The sequence below is a fragment of the Brienomyrus brachyistius genome, chromosome 22, assembly GCF_023856365.1.
Source record: "Brienomyrus brachyistius isolate T26 chromosome 22, BBRACH_0.4, whole genome shotgun sequence".
In the NCBI taxonomy this organism is placed as follows: domain Eukaryota; kingdom Metazoa; phylum Chordata; class Actinopteri; order Osteoglossiformes; family Mormyridae; genus Brienomyrus; species Brienomyrus brachyistius.
The window spans coordinates 18,696,058-18,713,849 of record NC_064554.1 but is presented as its reverse complement, the minus strand read 5'-3'; the positions used below and the strand labels follow the sequence as shown (position 1 = coordinate 18,713,849).

Genomic DNA, 17,792 nt, shown 5'->3' with positions numbered 1-17,792 from the left:
ACTGGGAGGACCTTGTACCCATGACCCACTTGCCTGGAATAAAATGGGAGATAAGATCAGGGAAGCCAAGAAACTCTTCTGTTCAGTCACTGCAGTTTCCATAACAACTACCTACAGATGGTGCCCAGTGCATCATTAAAACATCCGATTTCAGTATCCACACCAGTGATGTCGAGTGTTGAACAACAAAGGGGTACATCCCCTCCCCCAGAGAGATTAATCTCCATTCTGGATACATCCCACCTCCTCACCCCCCCCCCCAACTGACAGATGCCTGCATCTGCAGCATTCACAAAGGTCTACTAAAAACATCTGAAATTTTACTTTACATTAAAACATTTCCTTGCACGTAATTCTTGTATTCTGATTTTAGGTATTTGCTGCTACATTTCCTTTCCATTTTCTTTGAAGAATGTCGGCCATAAGTCTTAAGTGTGCCCCATTCTCACGGTTCATTCCCGTATCATACCTTGCTGAAAGAAAGAAAAGCACAAATCCAACATTCAATAAGTGTATCCTGGACTTGGAGTAGAAGCTGTAATTGCTAAACCTTGCAGAGGTGCATGGACTGTTATGAGACTTTTTGCCTGGTAATTCTTCATATCACCGAGAGCCTTGGGCCAATCTGATGCTCATAAAACGGCAAAGGCTGCTTGTAGATGTGCTTCATTTACAGGGAGAAAAGAAAAACATCCAGTTACACATCATATGATTGGTCCCATTTATCATAAGACAATTATATAAATCGACTCAAAGCCAAACACATCTCTGGCCTGGCTGCTTCTCTGTCTTATGGTTCATGACATTGCTAATCTTCCTTACGATTTGTCTAGATAACTTATCTTGTCTGCCGTAGATCTCATGGATTCTGGCGCTTAACCCCCCCCCCCCCCGAGATAACAAGATTTCAATGAACTTGGACCAAGGATAATAGAACAAGAGAAGCAAGCACATCTAGAGTACAAAGTCATGATTTGCTGAGCCCTGCAGGTCGAATATAGCCTACAGCTTGTGATAAGACGCATATAAGAACTGCCTGTGCTGCTCAGGATCTCAGGTGTGTTGGGAGTTTTAACACTTTATATGTTGAGGAACTCGGCCGCCTTCCTGGTCTGTTCTGTAGGTTAAGCCAGTCGACCGGGTGAAGCAATTACCGGGGGTCCGAAATTTAACCCACTCCTTTCTACCTTCACTAGCACAGTGTGCCAGGTGTGTTCTGCAGAGTAGGACCACTCCAACCATGCTATGGACCTTCTCCATCTGCCTCCAGCTGGGGGCACTCTCCTGGGCAGCACCGCTCACAAGGTCCGGCAGTGGGCCCCGAAACAAGCTCTTACTGATCTCCTTTGATGGCTTTCGTTGGGACTACGATCGCGACGTGGACACGCCTCACCTGGACGCCATGGCAGCCGAGGGAGTGAAAGCCACTTATGTCACCCCACCATTCCTGACCATCACCAGCCCCACGCACTTCACCTTGCTCACAGGTACCCCCCCCCCCCCGTCAGCATACTGGACAGTAAGGGCGAATACTGAACAGGACTAGTCAACGGGAAATTTCTGCAGAATAGCAAAAACATGTAGAGCGGATTCAAAGTCAGATTTATCTACATAACAGGCACTTACAATTCAAAAATCTTTTTTTAAAAATCTAAACCATATTCTTCTGTACCATGTACAGCATATCCCTGTACAGATGTATATTCTTTATGTTTATTACACGTACATAACCCTTTCCAGCACTTCTGCACTTTCAGATTTGACGCCAAATTGCATTTCATTGTCTGAATACTTTGTCCAATGACAATTAAACTTAAATCTCATCCAATGAAATCTAATAGAATTCACTAAATTGCCTTTTGAGTATTATTGTGTGTCTAGCCTGTACTGGGCTATCATCCTGTCTAGGGGCTATCATCCTGCCTAGGGGATCTCCTGCCTTGTGCCCTATGGCTCCTAGGTTTCCTTGACCCTATGCTGGCATGTGGAAGATTAACTCCATTTATTATTGAAATTATCAACGGTGTCACTCATATCTATTAACAGTAGCGATGTACCATTATTGCGGCAAGACTGTATTTCTGCATCACTTTTCATGCTAGTATCAGCATGGTAGTTAAGATTTATTGGACTGGATTCTTAGATGCCCAAGGTGTCATATTTTGTCTATGATTATTCTTTAGAATTGAAATGAAAAGGCAAATTGGTCACACTTTCTGTGAAGTCCATATTCATAAAGCCTAACAACTATTCTTATAATCCATTGTAACATTAATAAAGCACTATAATCACACCTATAAATATTTATAAAAAGGAATAACACATTATAGCCATGTTTCTCGTGCATTATGGATGTTTTATGAGGCTCTCATCCATAATGCACTATGAATACCTTCATAATGCAGCACACAACAGCCTTAATTCTTATACTGACCATTATAATGCATTATGAAGGTATTTATAAAGTGTGATAGATGAAACCTTCAAAGAACATTCATAATGCATGATACACATAACTACAATGTGTTATGCGTTTTTATGTATAGTTATAGCCGGGTTTATAATACTCTATGAATGCATTATAATAATGCACTGTGAAGGTATGTGTAATGCAGTATAATGCAGTATAATGACTGCTTTAAGTTTTCCCTGACCACATTAAGGCTTCATACCTGCTTCATATCCAGGGCAGTACATTGAGAACCATGGAGTCATACACAACATGTGGTTCAACATCAGCACCCAGCAGAGGAAGCCCTACTACCCAACACAGTTTGTGGATGAGTGGTGGGACAATGGCAGCCTGCCCATCTGGATCACAGCCCAAAGACAGGTGAAATACATAAACTGGGCAGTAGGGGTGCTGTGATCAGACTTAATACAATGAGGTTCAAGTCCTGTGCTACTACAATGTAGGAATTTATCGTACAAAAGTAAAAAAAAAAATCTGGACCCACTGGAAATATCAGAATACCAATGTCAGCTAAAATGACATGATTTTCACTCAATGTTCTTGCTAATGATAGACTCATAAACACAGACATTATCAGAGATGTCTGCAGACCCTTAGCCCTCACCCTAGGCTTCCTTGTCACTTTGTTGATAATTCTATAATATGCCCAAGCAGAAATCTGTACAGGGCACTGAATTCCAGACATAGTCCTGTAATTCGACCTGACTGGGGACTGACGGAACCCATTAGAAGTACTTTCATAACCAATTCCAGACTTATGAGCGTCAATGACTCATTATGAAGCATTACTATAAATGGTAGGTAACAAAGAGTGTGTGGCTGATTTATTTGGCCACTGCCTCGGATTATCATCTTCTTTTCAATAGGGCATTATCCTTAAAATTTACATTCTTTATATCATGACCTTGATTGTTTAACCCAATTGATCAATAAAGATAAAATATCCCGTGTTTATAAAATAAGATTATAATTATAACTTAACAATCGGATCACATTTTATGAGCCATTCCTGTACAAATCTAGATAATGTCTGTGAACCATTTGCGATTCTCACTGCATCTACACTGACTTGCTGCAGCGCAGCTTTTGAACTGGATGGGAAGCGTCATTCTCATACTGTAATACACTCTGGCTGGCAAAATCACAGGCATAATAAAATAATCAAAATAAGTATGAAAACCTTCATCAGGATAAGAAAGATAAGCACACTGGGGCAAGCCGGTGTTTCCAAATGATCCACAAAATCCTCGACTGACCTCTGCCTCAGTGATCTCAACGTTTATTATGTCCATGGCTGAAAGGATAATGAACTGACATGATTTGCTTAAGCAAAATCTAAACTTGAATTAGACGCACTTGTCCTAGAGCGATGCTTCCTGACCTCGTCCTCAGGGACCCACAATTGGTCCATGTTTTTGCTCCTTCCGAGCTGCCTGCCAGACAGTCCACATTTTTGCTCCCTTGCGGGAGCTGGGAAGAAGCGAAAACGTGCACTGTGGGTCCCCGAGCACCGGATTGGGAAACACTGTCATAGAACCAATCCTTTTACTGCTCTGTTCCTCAACCTGAGGTTCTCCTATCTTACCAGGGTCTTAAGGCAGGTTCGCTTCACTTCCCTGGTACGGCATCAAGCTACCAAGGTCAGAAGGCACTGGTGGGCGAGGTGGAGCCCGCTTTATATGACTACTCCAATGAAACGGCCTGGCGGGAGAATGTGGACAAAGTAATGGGCTCCTGGTTCACCAAACTTGACCTGGACTTTGTTTCCTTGTACTTTGGTGAGCCTGACGGCACAGGACACAAGTACGGGCCAGACTCACCTGAACGCAAGGCCATGGTCAGGCAGGTGGACCGCACGGTAGGCTACCTGCGTAGCTCCGCCCAGTCACACGGGCTTACTGAGTGGCTCAACATCATCATCACAGCTGATCACGGCATGAGCTCCATTCTGAGGGGCGGCCAGGTCAATCAGATCCTCCTTTCCAAGATTCCCGGCTTCTCCTTCCGTGACTTGGACTTTCAGCTGCTGGATTATGGGCCGGTTGGCATGTTGCTGCCCAAGGAAGGCCTACTGGACAAGGTATATGCTGCCCTGAAGGGGGCGCACCCACACCTGCATGTGTACAGAAAAGAGGAGCTACCAGGTCACATGCACTACTCAAAGCACCCACGCATCCTGCCCATCGTGCTAATCGCTGACCCTGGATATGTCGTCAATGGGGTGAGTGATGTTTCCAGAAGAGCAACATCGCTGTTGCCCATTTGTTGTAGATAATAAAGCACTTCTAAGAAGCTCCGAATGCGTGTAGAATGCACTGAGATTTTGCTAGAAATACTCCCTCTGTCAGACACAAACCTTCAAAATCATTCACGCAGATTGCTGGAAGTTTAACACTCCAAATTTTTAAGTCTACATCGCCCTCTACTGGCCATTTGAACTGCAGCCCAGCAATACCACTGAATTCAGTTGAATTATACCCCATCTAGGCACTGCTCTTATAGTAATAATACAAATATAATAGTAAAATTGTAGGCTCCAAAGGGTCTATGAAAAAAACAACTTCTGTAATGTAAAGTTATTTTAATCCACCCAGCATGATGTATTATAACACCATTGCAGAATTCATTATTTAGATCCCAATGACCCCAATGTGAACAGAGTTTGATCAACATTGACTTTAGGTTAAATAATCATTGATTCATCTTCCTACATTAAGTCGGATTTAATAATTTTATGCATTATTTTAGACGAAATGTATTTTCTCGCACAATTAATATTAACAACATACCACACTGATGATACTTTATTCACCATGAATGAAGTGCTTCTGTTATTGACTGATGCTCATATAAGGGTTAGGGTTAGGATTAGGGTTAGGATTAGGGTTAGGATTAGGGTTAGCATGTCCTACACTGGCGTTTCAGCTTCACTGCTCTGCTTCCTCCAGCTACTCCCCGTGCAGTTCAACAAAGGCGAGCACGGCTTCGACAACCAAGCCATGGACATGAAGCCATTCTTCCGGGCCGTGGGGCCCGACTTCCAGCAGAACCTAACGGTGGAGCCCTTCGAGACGATCCACATCTATGCCCTAATGTGCCACCTACTGGGCATCATCCCAGAGAAGAACGATGGTCACCTGGATGCCACCCGCCACATGCTGGCGTCTGGCCAGCAAACTGAACCACCTGGAGGTCAGGATGGGTCAGCCAGTATCTATGTATTACTGCTCACATAAATCCTACCTACATGTTCATATTAACTGCACTTTAACATTGTCAGTTATAAACCAGATCTTGGACAACTACTCGTAATTTTTTTCAGTGTTTTACAAATCCTTCCTTGTCTTACAGGGTCTGAGAACTCCATCTTATTTAACGCACTAATCGGTCTGGGAGTCGTCGCTGGGGTTCTGGTTATCGTGTTTGCGGTCGTCGTATCTTATGCCAGGTACCGCCGGCGAAAGCCAAGGGAGAGGTACGTCATTTCCGTTTACCCTTGATGTGTAAGTCCACCACATCGGTGCAAAACTGTTTGCCGTAAACCACGTAACTATGGAGCGCAGTTCACAACCACAAAGAGGATGCGGCAGGGCCGAGTTGATTGGATAATTTACATGTCATTGCTCCTCCCACATGCTGACAATTCATGACAGTGACTTTCCGTGGGCAGATTCACAGTTTTTAAGCAACTGTTCATTAAAGTAAAATACTGTCACTATGACTGTCAAGATGGGAAATGAACTGGCAGTACTCTTTACCAGCTATTTTTTCAGTTACAATTTTCCATCTAAATACTTTCCTTCGGGGGCAGCATGGTGGTGCAGTGGCTAGCACTGTTGCCTTACAGCTCTGAGACCCGGGTTCGAGTCTCCGCCATTGCTCCATGTGTGAAGTTTGCATGTTCTCCTTGCATCATTATGCCGTTTCTTCTGGGTACTCCGGTTTACCCCCACAGTCCAAAAACTGAGCTTAATTGGCTTTACCCATAGGTGTACATGTGTGAATGAATGGCGTGTGTGTGTGTGTGCCCTACGATGAGTTGGTATCCCATCCTGGGTTGGTTTCTGCCTAGCGCCTGTAATCTATGGCATAAGCTCTGGACCCCCTGTGACCATGAACAGGGCTAGCAGTTACGGAAAATGGATGGATGGATATTTTCTTGGCCTATCACCATGAACAGCCGGGAATATCTGTTTCAATGGGAGCATTCAATTCCCTGGTTATACTTTAAATATTTTACACACACACTGAATGTGCATTTACACTTGGAACACAAAATCAGTCACACCTTCCCAGAAAATGAAATCATTTTCCAGTATCTGGATTTTTACTACTATTTCGCTATAGCAATGGCTTATCGCTGCTCCAGTAATGACATCACTTCCTGTATTGCAGCTCTGAGGAAGCCAATGAAAATGACGTCCAAATCAAGCAATCTACCATGTGAGGAACGCTTGCCTAAAAACAAGACGAGGCAACATTAAATTACACTTTGGAGTAGAATAACATCTGTCTGCACAGCATTAAAGACTGGGTCTCGTTCCTCCCCCACAGCGAATAATAAATGAATCTTCCCCTGGCACACAGCATGCTCGACACAGTTGTGTATTCACTAACAAGCAGAAGACAAAACACCCAATAAGATTTGTTTCATGATTGCTGAAGCATCAGTTAGCAGGTGCAACTGCCCAAAGCAAATCAAGTCAATGAATGAAGGAACAAAGGATGATCAGCAAGTCCTTAATGAGGGATTATTGTCGGTTGTGTAGCTTTGTTTCTTTTATGCTCATATGAAGGCCCAATATACAATGAACTATAACGATGCCATCTAATGGTAAAGAAATAAATATTAAGTAAATCTTGAATATTGTTTCTTTTTTAAGTTTGTCCAAAGCTGGAGATGGCCAAGGATACACGAAAGGGTAAACACACTGTCAAGACCAACGAGTTAAAAAGCAAACAGCAACAAATCACATGGGGAATTAAATGCATGTATTTATTATGTGGGACCAGACCGCATCTAAACCTTAAAGTTCAGGATAAAGATCTTTAAACCATATTTAATAGTTCAACAGTGCAAAAATGTCTGAAACACAAGAAAATCACACAACTCTTGAATATTTTACTGAATCTAACAAATCTTCCTCTTCCACAACACATGACCACCTTATATCATAATAATTTGTAGACATCCCATTGAAAGTCTACTACAGGTCCGCGATATGATCAACATACCTTTATCATTTCTGCTGAGTTTAACGTTGATGAGGTCCACACTACATTGTTTTAATAAACTTGGCGCGAACGCGTCAGGAGCGATCACTATAAATGCTATTACCACCAAGTAGTAGGAAAGCCCCACTTGGACTATGTTGATAAATGAATGCATCTTTGTATTGGTATTCACAAAAAATACATTAAACTTCACTTTATACGCATGCAAGATCAAATTATACAAAAGTTATTAAGTTGCATTTGATGAACATAAAACATGGAGTGAAATACAATCTGCTCGGAAATGTTCCATTGCCAAGTCATTCTGGAGCACGTACACCTCATCATTCGGTCTGGCTGCATGCTCTCCTGTATGTATAAACACACACGCACAAATACATACAATGGGAATTGTTCCCTTGTTAAAGTTTGTAATGACATTGCTACCTACTCCTTATCCTGCGAGCCACATTATCCTATATATAGACTAACTTGAGTTCAGCACGTTCTCAGTCCAGAAAAGCTACCAATCGCATGCAAACAGAAGAAAACGAAAATTGGCAAGTGACATTTTATAATATGTAAAAATTTAGGTTTTAACGCGCTAACATGCAGCATTGCCAACTCTGAACCGCAGCTCCAAAAGGCAATGGCAAAAGCTACGAAGTGCTTATGCGATAACTACGGACGGCATTCGCCAAGGGACAAACTTCATGCTTTGTTTTCTTTCCGCCCCCTTTTCATAAAAGAGGGTTTGAATTGTAGCTATCGACCGCAGTCATGGAGGAGTTGAGCGCCGTGGGGGAACAGGTTTTTGATGCCGAATGCATCCTCAACAAACGCCTGAGAAAGGTTAGAAATAATGTAATAGCACATCGCGGATACTCGAACACGGTTCCGACTGCCTGTGTGACATTTTCACGGTTGTTTTTTTGCAGGGAAAGTTGGAGTATCTGGTGAAGTGGAGAGGATGGTCATCCAAGTAAGTGGAAGCGCAGCTGCAGCTGCTGGATCAGCCTCAAACAATGAAAAACAACAACAACGCACCGCTTGTTGCTCTCGTGTTGCAAGAAGCCCGAAACTAACTTGGCAATTTGTTGCCCAACTTACTTGTTAGTCTGCTTCTGCATGTTTAGGCAACTGTAAAAAACCAGCAGTGCGGTGTGATTTTTGACGGAATATTAGTTTTTCTAAGACTTACCAAGTTTTGTGGATGATTATTAGCTACCTAGCCGTTGAAAGCTTGCAAAAAATGTGGTTAGAAATGCCAACCCTGTCTTGTAAAGATTCAAGCCCTTCCTTGGGAAAATGAAAATCTTCGGCGTATACTCCCTTTTGTAGTTAGATATAGATGTGCATCAGTATATTGGTCGTGTTTGCAATCGCTGGATTTGTAGCGCGCTATTTTTAAGTATCGTGACCCAACACCTTCAGTATTATCAGGTGTCGCCGTTGTAGTTATAAAAAGGTTGTACGGTTATAGTGTTTTTGTTTTCTAATTACGGAAAGTAAACTATATATTTGTTTGTTAATTTTGGAGAAAAAATGTAATTGTGTCTTTCCATCATATTTACTTCGTGCACTAGCTGTAGGTCCACACGCTCCGCACTCCGCTTTTGGTTTTGGTGTAAATCTTGCCGTATCGTTTCTCTGTCCCGAGAGGTTCGTGCTGCCTTCACAGACCCCCGCTGCTGCACCCAACGTGGACCGTTTCAAACCCCCCCGGGCTGCGCCTGCCTGCTCTTCTTCGTAGCTGCTTAATTAAATTAAGTTTGATAACTTAATTATCTCACGCTTCACGGCTGCGGTCGTTACGTTAATCGGGCGCCTAGTTGTGTGAATCATATCGACGCCTTCCATCTGTCATGCACGTTTTGCCAAGGGAACCGATCACCATTGTTAGGATATCAATGGAAAAGTTGTCAGCCAGGGGAGTTTTAAACAACGTGTCGACGCGAGTCGTAATGAGCTTTCAGGGTGAGAAGTTTTTGAGTCGGGGGTGGGCACTCTTATGCGCTTAGGGCCGGTGCGTATGTGGGTTTTTGGGGTAACCTTTAGGTCAGCTGTTCACACCCAGATGTGAGGACTCTTCAGCCAGTCAGTCGAAAACGCGCATATGCAGCGACCGTTTCTAGATGAGATTCACCACCCATCTTTTAAGTGATGAAAACTTTTCGTTGCACATGGGTTTTGAATAAACATCCCTTACGTTGAGGGAAGGACGTCCCAAGACGCACACCGGTAACGTGTTTAATATCTTAAGTAATTAACGGAAAGACAATACAGCTTTTCGGAGGGTTACAGGTTAAACAAATGGCATGTATGAGTATGATTATGTTCGGATTAAGATTAGATTCATAGGGTATTTCCCCTCGGTTTTTCAAAAGTCCCGTTCCCCATAATGCGAGGGTAGGTGAAAAGTTTCAAGTCCCACGGCCGTATTCAAATAGACTCATCTTTGCCTCATCAGCCCACTTTGTATATCAAAGTTGGCCCATTTTTTATAGAAAATGTCTTAACTTTAATCAGTGATACCATGCAGTCTCTACGCATTTAACCTACGTGAGTGAAACGGCTCAAACTGAATTCAGACGGACATTAAAAATCGGTGGGTTTAGCGCTGCAAATTTATCGTGCTGCTCTGTTCCAGGCACAACAGTTGGGAGCCCCAGGAGAACATCCTGGACCCGAGGCTGCTGGCGGCATTCCACAAGAGGTGAGTCTGAGACCCTCCTGGGGAGGGGAGGGGGGGAGGGGTCACCATACCAGCCGAAATGCAGGGTGCAGTACTTTTCCTGGGGAGGTGCATGCTAGCAATGCACTGACCAAGAGCAGATAATTGGCGTCGATTTTTGGGGAAACGTGAGTCACGGCGGAGGCTGTGAAACGTCCACATTTTGTTGGCGTCCGCAAACCGTTTAAAACAACAAGTTAAACAGAGAAGGTTCAAAGTGCAAGAGAACATGTACGGAATCCACATCGTTTAGACAATGGAGGAAATACTGGATGCTGTTAGGAAAATATGAAATTATTTGCAAAATTGGCAAATTGTAAAAAGTAAGCGGGGGGGACAACCAAGTTTCGTAAAAGATGGAGGTAAGGAGGTAGAAGATGGACGGCCGCAGCAAATATCCAGATATTTCAATGTGCTGTCCGGTGTCAAGTCAGCTTGAATTTCACTTTAGAGAGAGAGCAATAACACCCACTATTTCTCATTTGCTTTAGTCTGTTCTAACATCACTGGACAAAAGTTTGGTGTTTTTGTTGAAGCAGTCTTCTGTGATTCCAGAGAACAAGAGAAGGAGATTTTGTTCCGCAAGCGGGGAAAACGCCCAAGGGGGAGACCCCGTAAAATCATGGTAGGGATGCAAATGTCATTTATGCTAAACGCCTTCATGTCGTACATCGGCAGTTACTGTAATCACTCCTGTTTATCTGTTTAGGAAGCTGTTCCAGCGGTGACAAAATCAAGTAGCTCTTCGTCCTCCTCGTCCTCCAGCTCATCTTCCTCGTCATCGTCGTCATCCTCGTCCTCGTCCTCCTCCTCGTCCGACGACGACAACGACGGCGAGGAGGCAAAGGTGAAGCCTGGGCAGCGGGCACGCGAGCTGCACCCCGTGCCACAGAAGAAGGCCCAGATTGTGGTGGCCAAGCAGGAACCCGTGAAGAAGAAGCGTGGGAGAAAGGCACTGCCACCAGAGTTGAAGGCACTTCGACAGAGCAAGGGGGCCCGGAAGCTCCTGCGGCCAGCTACCAGGGAGAGGGAGCTACTGTCACAGACCCAGGAATCCAAGACACCGATCAAGAAACCCCTGCAGCCTGCTAGCTTTACCTACACAGGTATGAACCGGGTGAGTGGAGCTAGAGAGCCACCCGGTGCCCAGAGCAGAGGCTCATTCTCCCAGGCGGTACGGAATCCTTTGGGGGCCGTGGGCCCCACCCGGGCCACAGCCACCTCCCCTGTCAGCCGCGTCCCTCAGAACAAGGCCACACCAGATTTCAAGCTGTCTGTCTCAGACGTGGGCAGTGGCTCCGACCTGGACCTGAGGATCATGACCTCCAAGTCACCTGGGGTGGCGGCACTCAACCTGCATAATACCAAGCTCTCCACTGGTGGCAGCGGGGGGCAGGGAACTTCCGCCTCTGCTGCTGGAACCCCCAATGGGCAGAGGAAACAAGAGACTCCAGCCCAGACCCCCCCGCCTCGCACCGCTGCTCAACCCCTGTCAAAGGGCCCTAGTCACCAGGCTCTCAGTTTGCAGGGCCTGAACCTGCAGAGTGTTAGCAGGCAGACTCAGGGCTGTGTCTCAACGGGCAACGGTACTGCCAACCCAGCCCGGAAGGGGCCGTCCCAGAACCTGGGAACAGGGGGTGGGGGCCAGCAACCCAGAAGGGGCTTGGGTGGAGGGCAGGGTAGGCTTGCAGAGGCTGGGGAGCTGGGGCTGGGTACAGACAGACAGGCCAAGAAATCGAGGAGACCTGAGGCCAAGCCTGCTACAGAGTCCACAGCTGCCAGGGGTAGAGGGCGGAGGCCATCCTCCAAAGATGGTGGGAAGCCGGGGAAAGTGCTGAGTGAGATGAGTACAGGGGAAGAGGAGTCCAGCTCAGGTTCTGAGCACGACTCTCCCCTTCCCAGCCACGCACAGAACCTGACCGTGTCCGTGCAGTCCGGCCAGGACTGGAAGCCCACGAGAAGCCTAATCGAACATGTGTTCGTCACTGATGTCACAGCTAACCTGGTGACAGTGACCGTCAAGGAGTCTCCGACAAGCGTGGGCTTCTTCAGCCTTCGCCAGTATTGAAAAGTGAAGCCGCTGGACTGGGGTGGAAGGAGTCCAGAGGGGCTCGCCTCCCCCCTCCTCTCCCAAAGTGTTACTGAATCCGGCAGGTTTTGCCATTTTTATTTACGTCACAGCAGAACATTCAATATGAAGATCAATCAGAAGGAAGTGCTGGTCATAAATTTCTCAGCGGGAGGCGACTTGTTCTCCAGGCAGACTACATGCCAAGCGGTAACCGCTGATGGATATTGGTAGAATCTTCAGAATCCGTGGCAGATTAAAAAGGAAAATGGGGAATGTATTGGAAATGCCTGCTATGGACGAATTGCTTAAACTGAAGGCCTCGTCCAATGATGAACAATATTTCACTTCTGTAACAGCTGTGACTCCAATCACTTCATCTCATCTTTTTATATAAAGTTTTTAGTCTTGCTTAAATGGTGCCAAGAAATCAAATTTTTCCAATTTAGCTACCTCTATATTTAAAATCTGGCATTTAATATTCAAAAACAAGCCTACAAACTTATACGCTCATCTAAACATTTCCGAAGGATATACTGGAATTTTCCATTTGTTTTTTTCTCGTTACGGCTGTTTTATTACACACATTCCACAGAGTAACACAAGACTGAAAGTACAAGAGAAATTGAACTTTTTTTTTTTGCGGTGAAAAGTGATTGTTGTATACATTTGTGAAAGATTCAAAACGCTGTAGGCAAATGAGGCTTTTCTGCCATCTTATAGAGCTGCTGCAGAGTCAGGGGCTGTTATCTGAGCCTCTGCTGAGAGGCCAGCCTGGACAGCACAGTGTCAGCAGAGTCCTGCTTCATTCACTGTTTTTCCACTGAGCAGCCAGGCTCCCGGCCTCCAGCCCCAGATTGCAGGCCTCCAGGTCACGACGAGGTCAGGTGACACCAACAAATAACTGCCCCATACGCGCTTTTTTCCTGCACCTGAGGGGAGCCTTAAAAACAAAGAAACCAAAAAAAAAAAATAGTGGAATGCATTTAACAGTATATAATGAACTGCCAAATGCCACCCTTCTCACACACTTTATTAGCATGCAAGGGCCCAGGAGGTAAATACTAGCCCTCCACTGCCATATCTGAAGTAACAGAAAAGTGTTACTGTTAAGGAAACGTGCAACAACTAAACAGGGAGACCTGAGAGTTCGTTATTTTTCCAGCCAGTTTAGTCCCTCTAAATACTTACAGTATTACCACTAGATCTGCCATAACAAGCTATAAGACAAAAAGAGAATATTAGACATTCCTGCTTGTATTAGCCATCGTACATAAGGTGAACTGCTCTGTGTGCAGCTTAATGTGGACACGGATCAATTCACTCTATTAGATGCTGAGATAGGCACAAGCGATAGGGGGAAATACTGGTATTTTCAATGTGTGATAGTGTATCATTGAGCATGTCTCTAAAATACTTAAGAGACCAAAACCATCAAGACTTTCCATATGAAAACAAGTCCCTTTCAAACATGAAGTGACAGTTAATGACACGGCACAATTTTTGGGGAAGTAGCTGTTTTGAACGGCAGAAGTTGCAAACCAGCCCTTTGCTTAAAAAAATCTAAGAAAAAAAAAACACGAATGGGAATGTATGTTGCTTTCGGCAATCTTGCTTGAATAATTGGGCTATTGTATATGTGAAACTGGCAGCCACTTTTGACTCCCTATTGAATCTGAAAGTTATCACCAGAAGATGAGAAGGTGATACAAGGTCCATTTATTACCTGCGACAGATGAGCATGAAAAAGAGGGATCTGACGTTTTTTGTACTTGGAACAACCTGGATCACCGACTGCGATTTTTTTTTTGGGAGCAGAAGCTAGTTTGCGAACTTTCACTGTGTATATCTACTGCAATGAAGCAGATGGTCCAGGGACCTTCTCAGCCTGTTATCCTACTTCTCATCTCTACCTACAAACAGTCCAGGGCGAAAGCATGTTTACGAAGCAGAATGCACCAGATTCACTAGCTATCGATCGTGGCTGGGACAGGTGGTTACGGAGAGTGATTTCATGCACTGCAATTTAGCTGGAATTGCAGGGCTAGGATAACGGTTAACACACCGTTTCCCTAGAGTGAGGTATTGAGCTCACCACTGAAATATACAGGGCTTGTGTGATACTTGTGACCTGCATTATCTGTTCCCTGTCAGAGACTTTGCAGTAAATGTGCTGTCATTGTTAGACATGTTACTGTATAGGACTCAGATTAACCCTTTAGACCGAAGGCTATATTCTCTGTAAACTATTTATTTAAAAACACAATAGGAAGGCAGTCAGACCTTTTCATTGTGCAACCTGTCATTTTATTAACCTTAAATAAATAGTAATTTAGTATTTTTCTTGACTGTTACGGGGAGATAATGGCGCTGTTGCTATTGCTGTATTTAGTCATTTGCATTTCATGCAAACGTTTAAGTAATGCAATTTAGATTTGAGATTTATTACAATTCTCATATAAAACCCATTTTAGGCAACCGAAGAGCACACCTATCCTTTTCTATTTTGTACTTTTAGCCCCTCAAACCTTGCATTTTTGACTTTGACTTCCACCCCACAGTATTAATCCAGAAACTGCATGATTTTTATTAAATCAGCAGAGAGCCTGGGAACACACATATGCACGAGTGTATGAATGACTGCTCCTTTACACTAAGCCTCTCCTTTACTTTGTTCAAACGGGAGAAGAGAGAAATCAATGCTGAAATGTAACCGTGCTGCCCCTTTCCAGAGCAGAAGGGTCAATCAGACATAGGATCCCCACACTGCACTGACCCTCTGCTCCTGCGTGTGCGTGCACGTGCACTCACCATTCTTATAGATTTCAGCACATAAATCTGCACATCGATCCCTAGGCAGGGACACACAGATACTTTCGTGTTCAGAAAAAGAGCAGCAGTGAAGGCTGCAGCGACATGCTCATACACTTTGAAGTTTGTGAAACGATAAACTGATCCCACATAAGCCTCACTCCCACGCTTCGGTTGTGTTTTGAAAGTTTGCATCGCTCCATCTGGACTAAGTTTAGTCTGCTACCTTCCTGGCTAGGTTCCCCCAACTCAGACCTTTTTTAATCTTAACAGGACTTTCCTGGTTACGTAAATGTTCTTTTCATACATTCACCCATACAACTCTCCCCTACTGCTGCATTACCAAAGTAACGCCAGACAGCGATAAAGGTTGTGTTGGAAGTGTTGTTTGGACTAGCTTTCTTTCACCACTGTTGAGATGTTACTGAATAGTCTGGATTCTAAAAAAATACAAATAAAACAATTTAGAAAAAACATATTTTTTGCATTGTTATTGTTCCCCAGACTTGTGACCATATTGGAGAAGTATAATCCCCATTTTGCCATCACACAGAGTGAGGAAAACAGACCCCTGCCCTAGCTACAGTACAGCCCCCTAATCTGCTGCCCCATAATCAGCTTAGCTCAGCATCCGTCATGGCCCTGGAGAGCACTCCTCTATCAGTACCACTCCGATCTTTTACTGCTTTCGCCTGGATTTCCACACGTTTGCTTCCGCCTGCCAACATACACTGCAGCCTTTGCAAATTCACCAATGGCTCCCTAGGGGGCAACATTGCATGGTTTATTTTTAGTTTTCAAGCTTGGCAAGGAGTTGAAACCACAGACATGTAGTACAAAATAGTTGCATTTGACCAGTTCTGCTAAACCTGCCGTCTTTGTGCAAAGGGTGAATTCGAAATGCGCTTCATCCATTTGAGCTGCTTTTTTAAGAAATACTTTTTGGAACGATTTTTCTCATCACTACTAATGTCCCAGAAGACAGAGAGGGACTCAGACACACTTCTAAGGGCGAACTACTGTGAAAACTGGTTCCTGTTTTGCCGAATCCTTCCATGCTTGCCCTTCAAACTTCATTCTAGTAAGCAGTCAAACCCATACAAATAAAATGCTTTGCTGTTAATGTCAAAAATGGCAACTTGAGAGGTCATACAATATTCAGATCAATAAAACAATTTTATACTTGTGCACATGTATTATGCATGTGAATGTGTGTCTTAGACATCTGATAGGTATAAACAGCAACTTAAGTCCTTAATATAAATACGCCCCCCCAATACGTTATTTGGTTTATTCATACCCCAATAAATTGATCTTTGTGTTTAAATTATCAAATTGCCCCTACATCGTCATATCCCAGGTGTCTTTATATATATATATATATATATACACACACACACACACACACACACACACACTTATTAACACCGAATTACAGAATGCACAGACAAATATTACACTCAACACACACACACCATTTCACACTAACATCGGCGATGCTGGGTGTGCTTCACGGCAAAGTTGGACTTGACTTGTGCGGCGCCGAAGTTAGTCTTGGAAAAACAACAGTCTTTGCAGAACTTCTGCCTATGTTAAATCTAAGCTGAATGTCCTCCCATACTGACACCGAAACGCCGCCATTTCCCAGCGGTTACCTTGACAGGAATGTCCTCGCGCCTCCTGTCCTCGCGCGCCGCAAACCCCGCTGCTTTTCATCCTGCCCCGGCTCTTAATTAGTTAATTGAGGCCCGCTTGTCAGCCGTACCGTTTTTCACTTCTGCGCGTTGCTCTTGAGATAATTAAGTCTGACATATCTGGTTACGGAATTACTTTGGCGCGGTGTAAGCTGGGGGTAGCTCAGAGCGTAACGCTACGTCTTCGCGCCTCCAAGCTGTTGGCTCGAGGCCCGGGCGTGGCTTTGCGCATGCGCATGTGTGCAGATTTAGCATTTTCCTTCGAGTTCCCGTGTGTTTGTTTTCACAGTCTGAAGATGGATGCACGTAAATTGCTTAGGGAGTGTTCCTGCGATCGACCGGCATCATTGATCTTATACAGGAACTGGGTGGCCCATGACTCGGTTGCGGTGACGGCCGATTCGGGTACCGGTCTGTAAGAAACTGTAAGACAAGAAGCAACAGAACCACTAGGGATTCTTCCTTGAAGTTTTGCATGGATGTCAACGGCGTAAGGGATGGTTATGAAACATTCTGTAGTAAGATATAGCGTGTATTTGCTTCGTAAAAGAACGACACCGTCATATTGGATATGTCACACGGTGTGCCTTTGACTATACTGTGTTTTTACACATGGGTGTTCAAGAACGAGTTGGGAATTGCCAGTGTTAATCGAATATAATATTTCGAAATATGCAACAGGTCCAATACGTATAACACCGTCTGCAACTCAGTTTGTATGATTATGTTTTGATTATGATTATGATTATATGGCAGACAGGGGAATTTATGACAAAGGTTATTAGTTTAGTGGTTTTA

General features: G+C 44.3%; 2 protein-coding genes across 2 annotated transcripts; both read left to right on the top strand.

Moving 5' to 3' along the window:
• The first annotated feature begins 1,123 nt into the window (after window positions 1-1,123).
• LOC125718458 (ectonucleotide pyrophosphatase/phosphodiesterase family member 7-like) lies at window positions 1,124-6,920 on the top strand. The gene is made up of 6 exons (XM_048992314.1): window positions 1,124-1,487; window positions 2,688-2,833; window positions 4,062-4,694; window positions 5,422-5,689; window positions 5,855-5,948; window positions 6,869-6,920. Exons 1-6 carry the CDS (start codon window positions 1,241-1,243, stop codon window positions 6,918-6,920), a joined length of 1,440 nt encoding a protein of 479 aa, XP_048848271.1. The 5' UTR covers window positions 1,124-1,240.
• Window positions 6,921-8,425: 1,505 nt separating this feature from the next.
• Window positions 8,426-14,829, top strand: cbx2 (chromobox homolog 2 (Drosophila Pc class)). The gene is made up of 5 exons (XM_048991912.1): window positions 8,426-8,539; window positions 8,626-8,669; window positions 10,338-10,403; window positions 10,977-11,046; window positions 11,131-14,829. The coding sequence occupies exons 1-5, from the start codon at window positions 8,468-8,470 to the stop codon at window positions 12,487-12,489; spliced, it is 1,611 nt and encodes a 536-aa protein (XP_048847869.1). The 5' UTR covers window positions 8,426-8,467; the 3' UTR covers window positions 12,490-14,829.
• The last annotated feature ends 2,963 nt before the right edge of the window (window positions 14,830-17,792 follow it).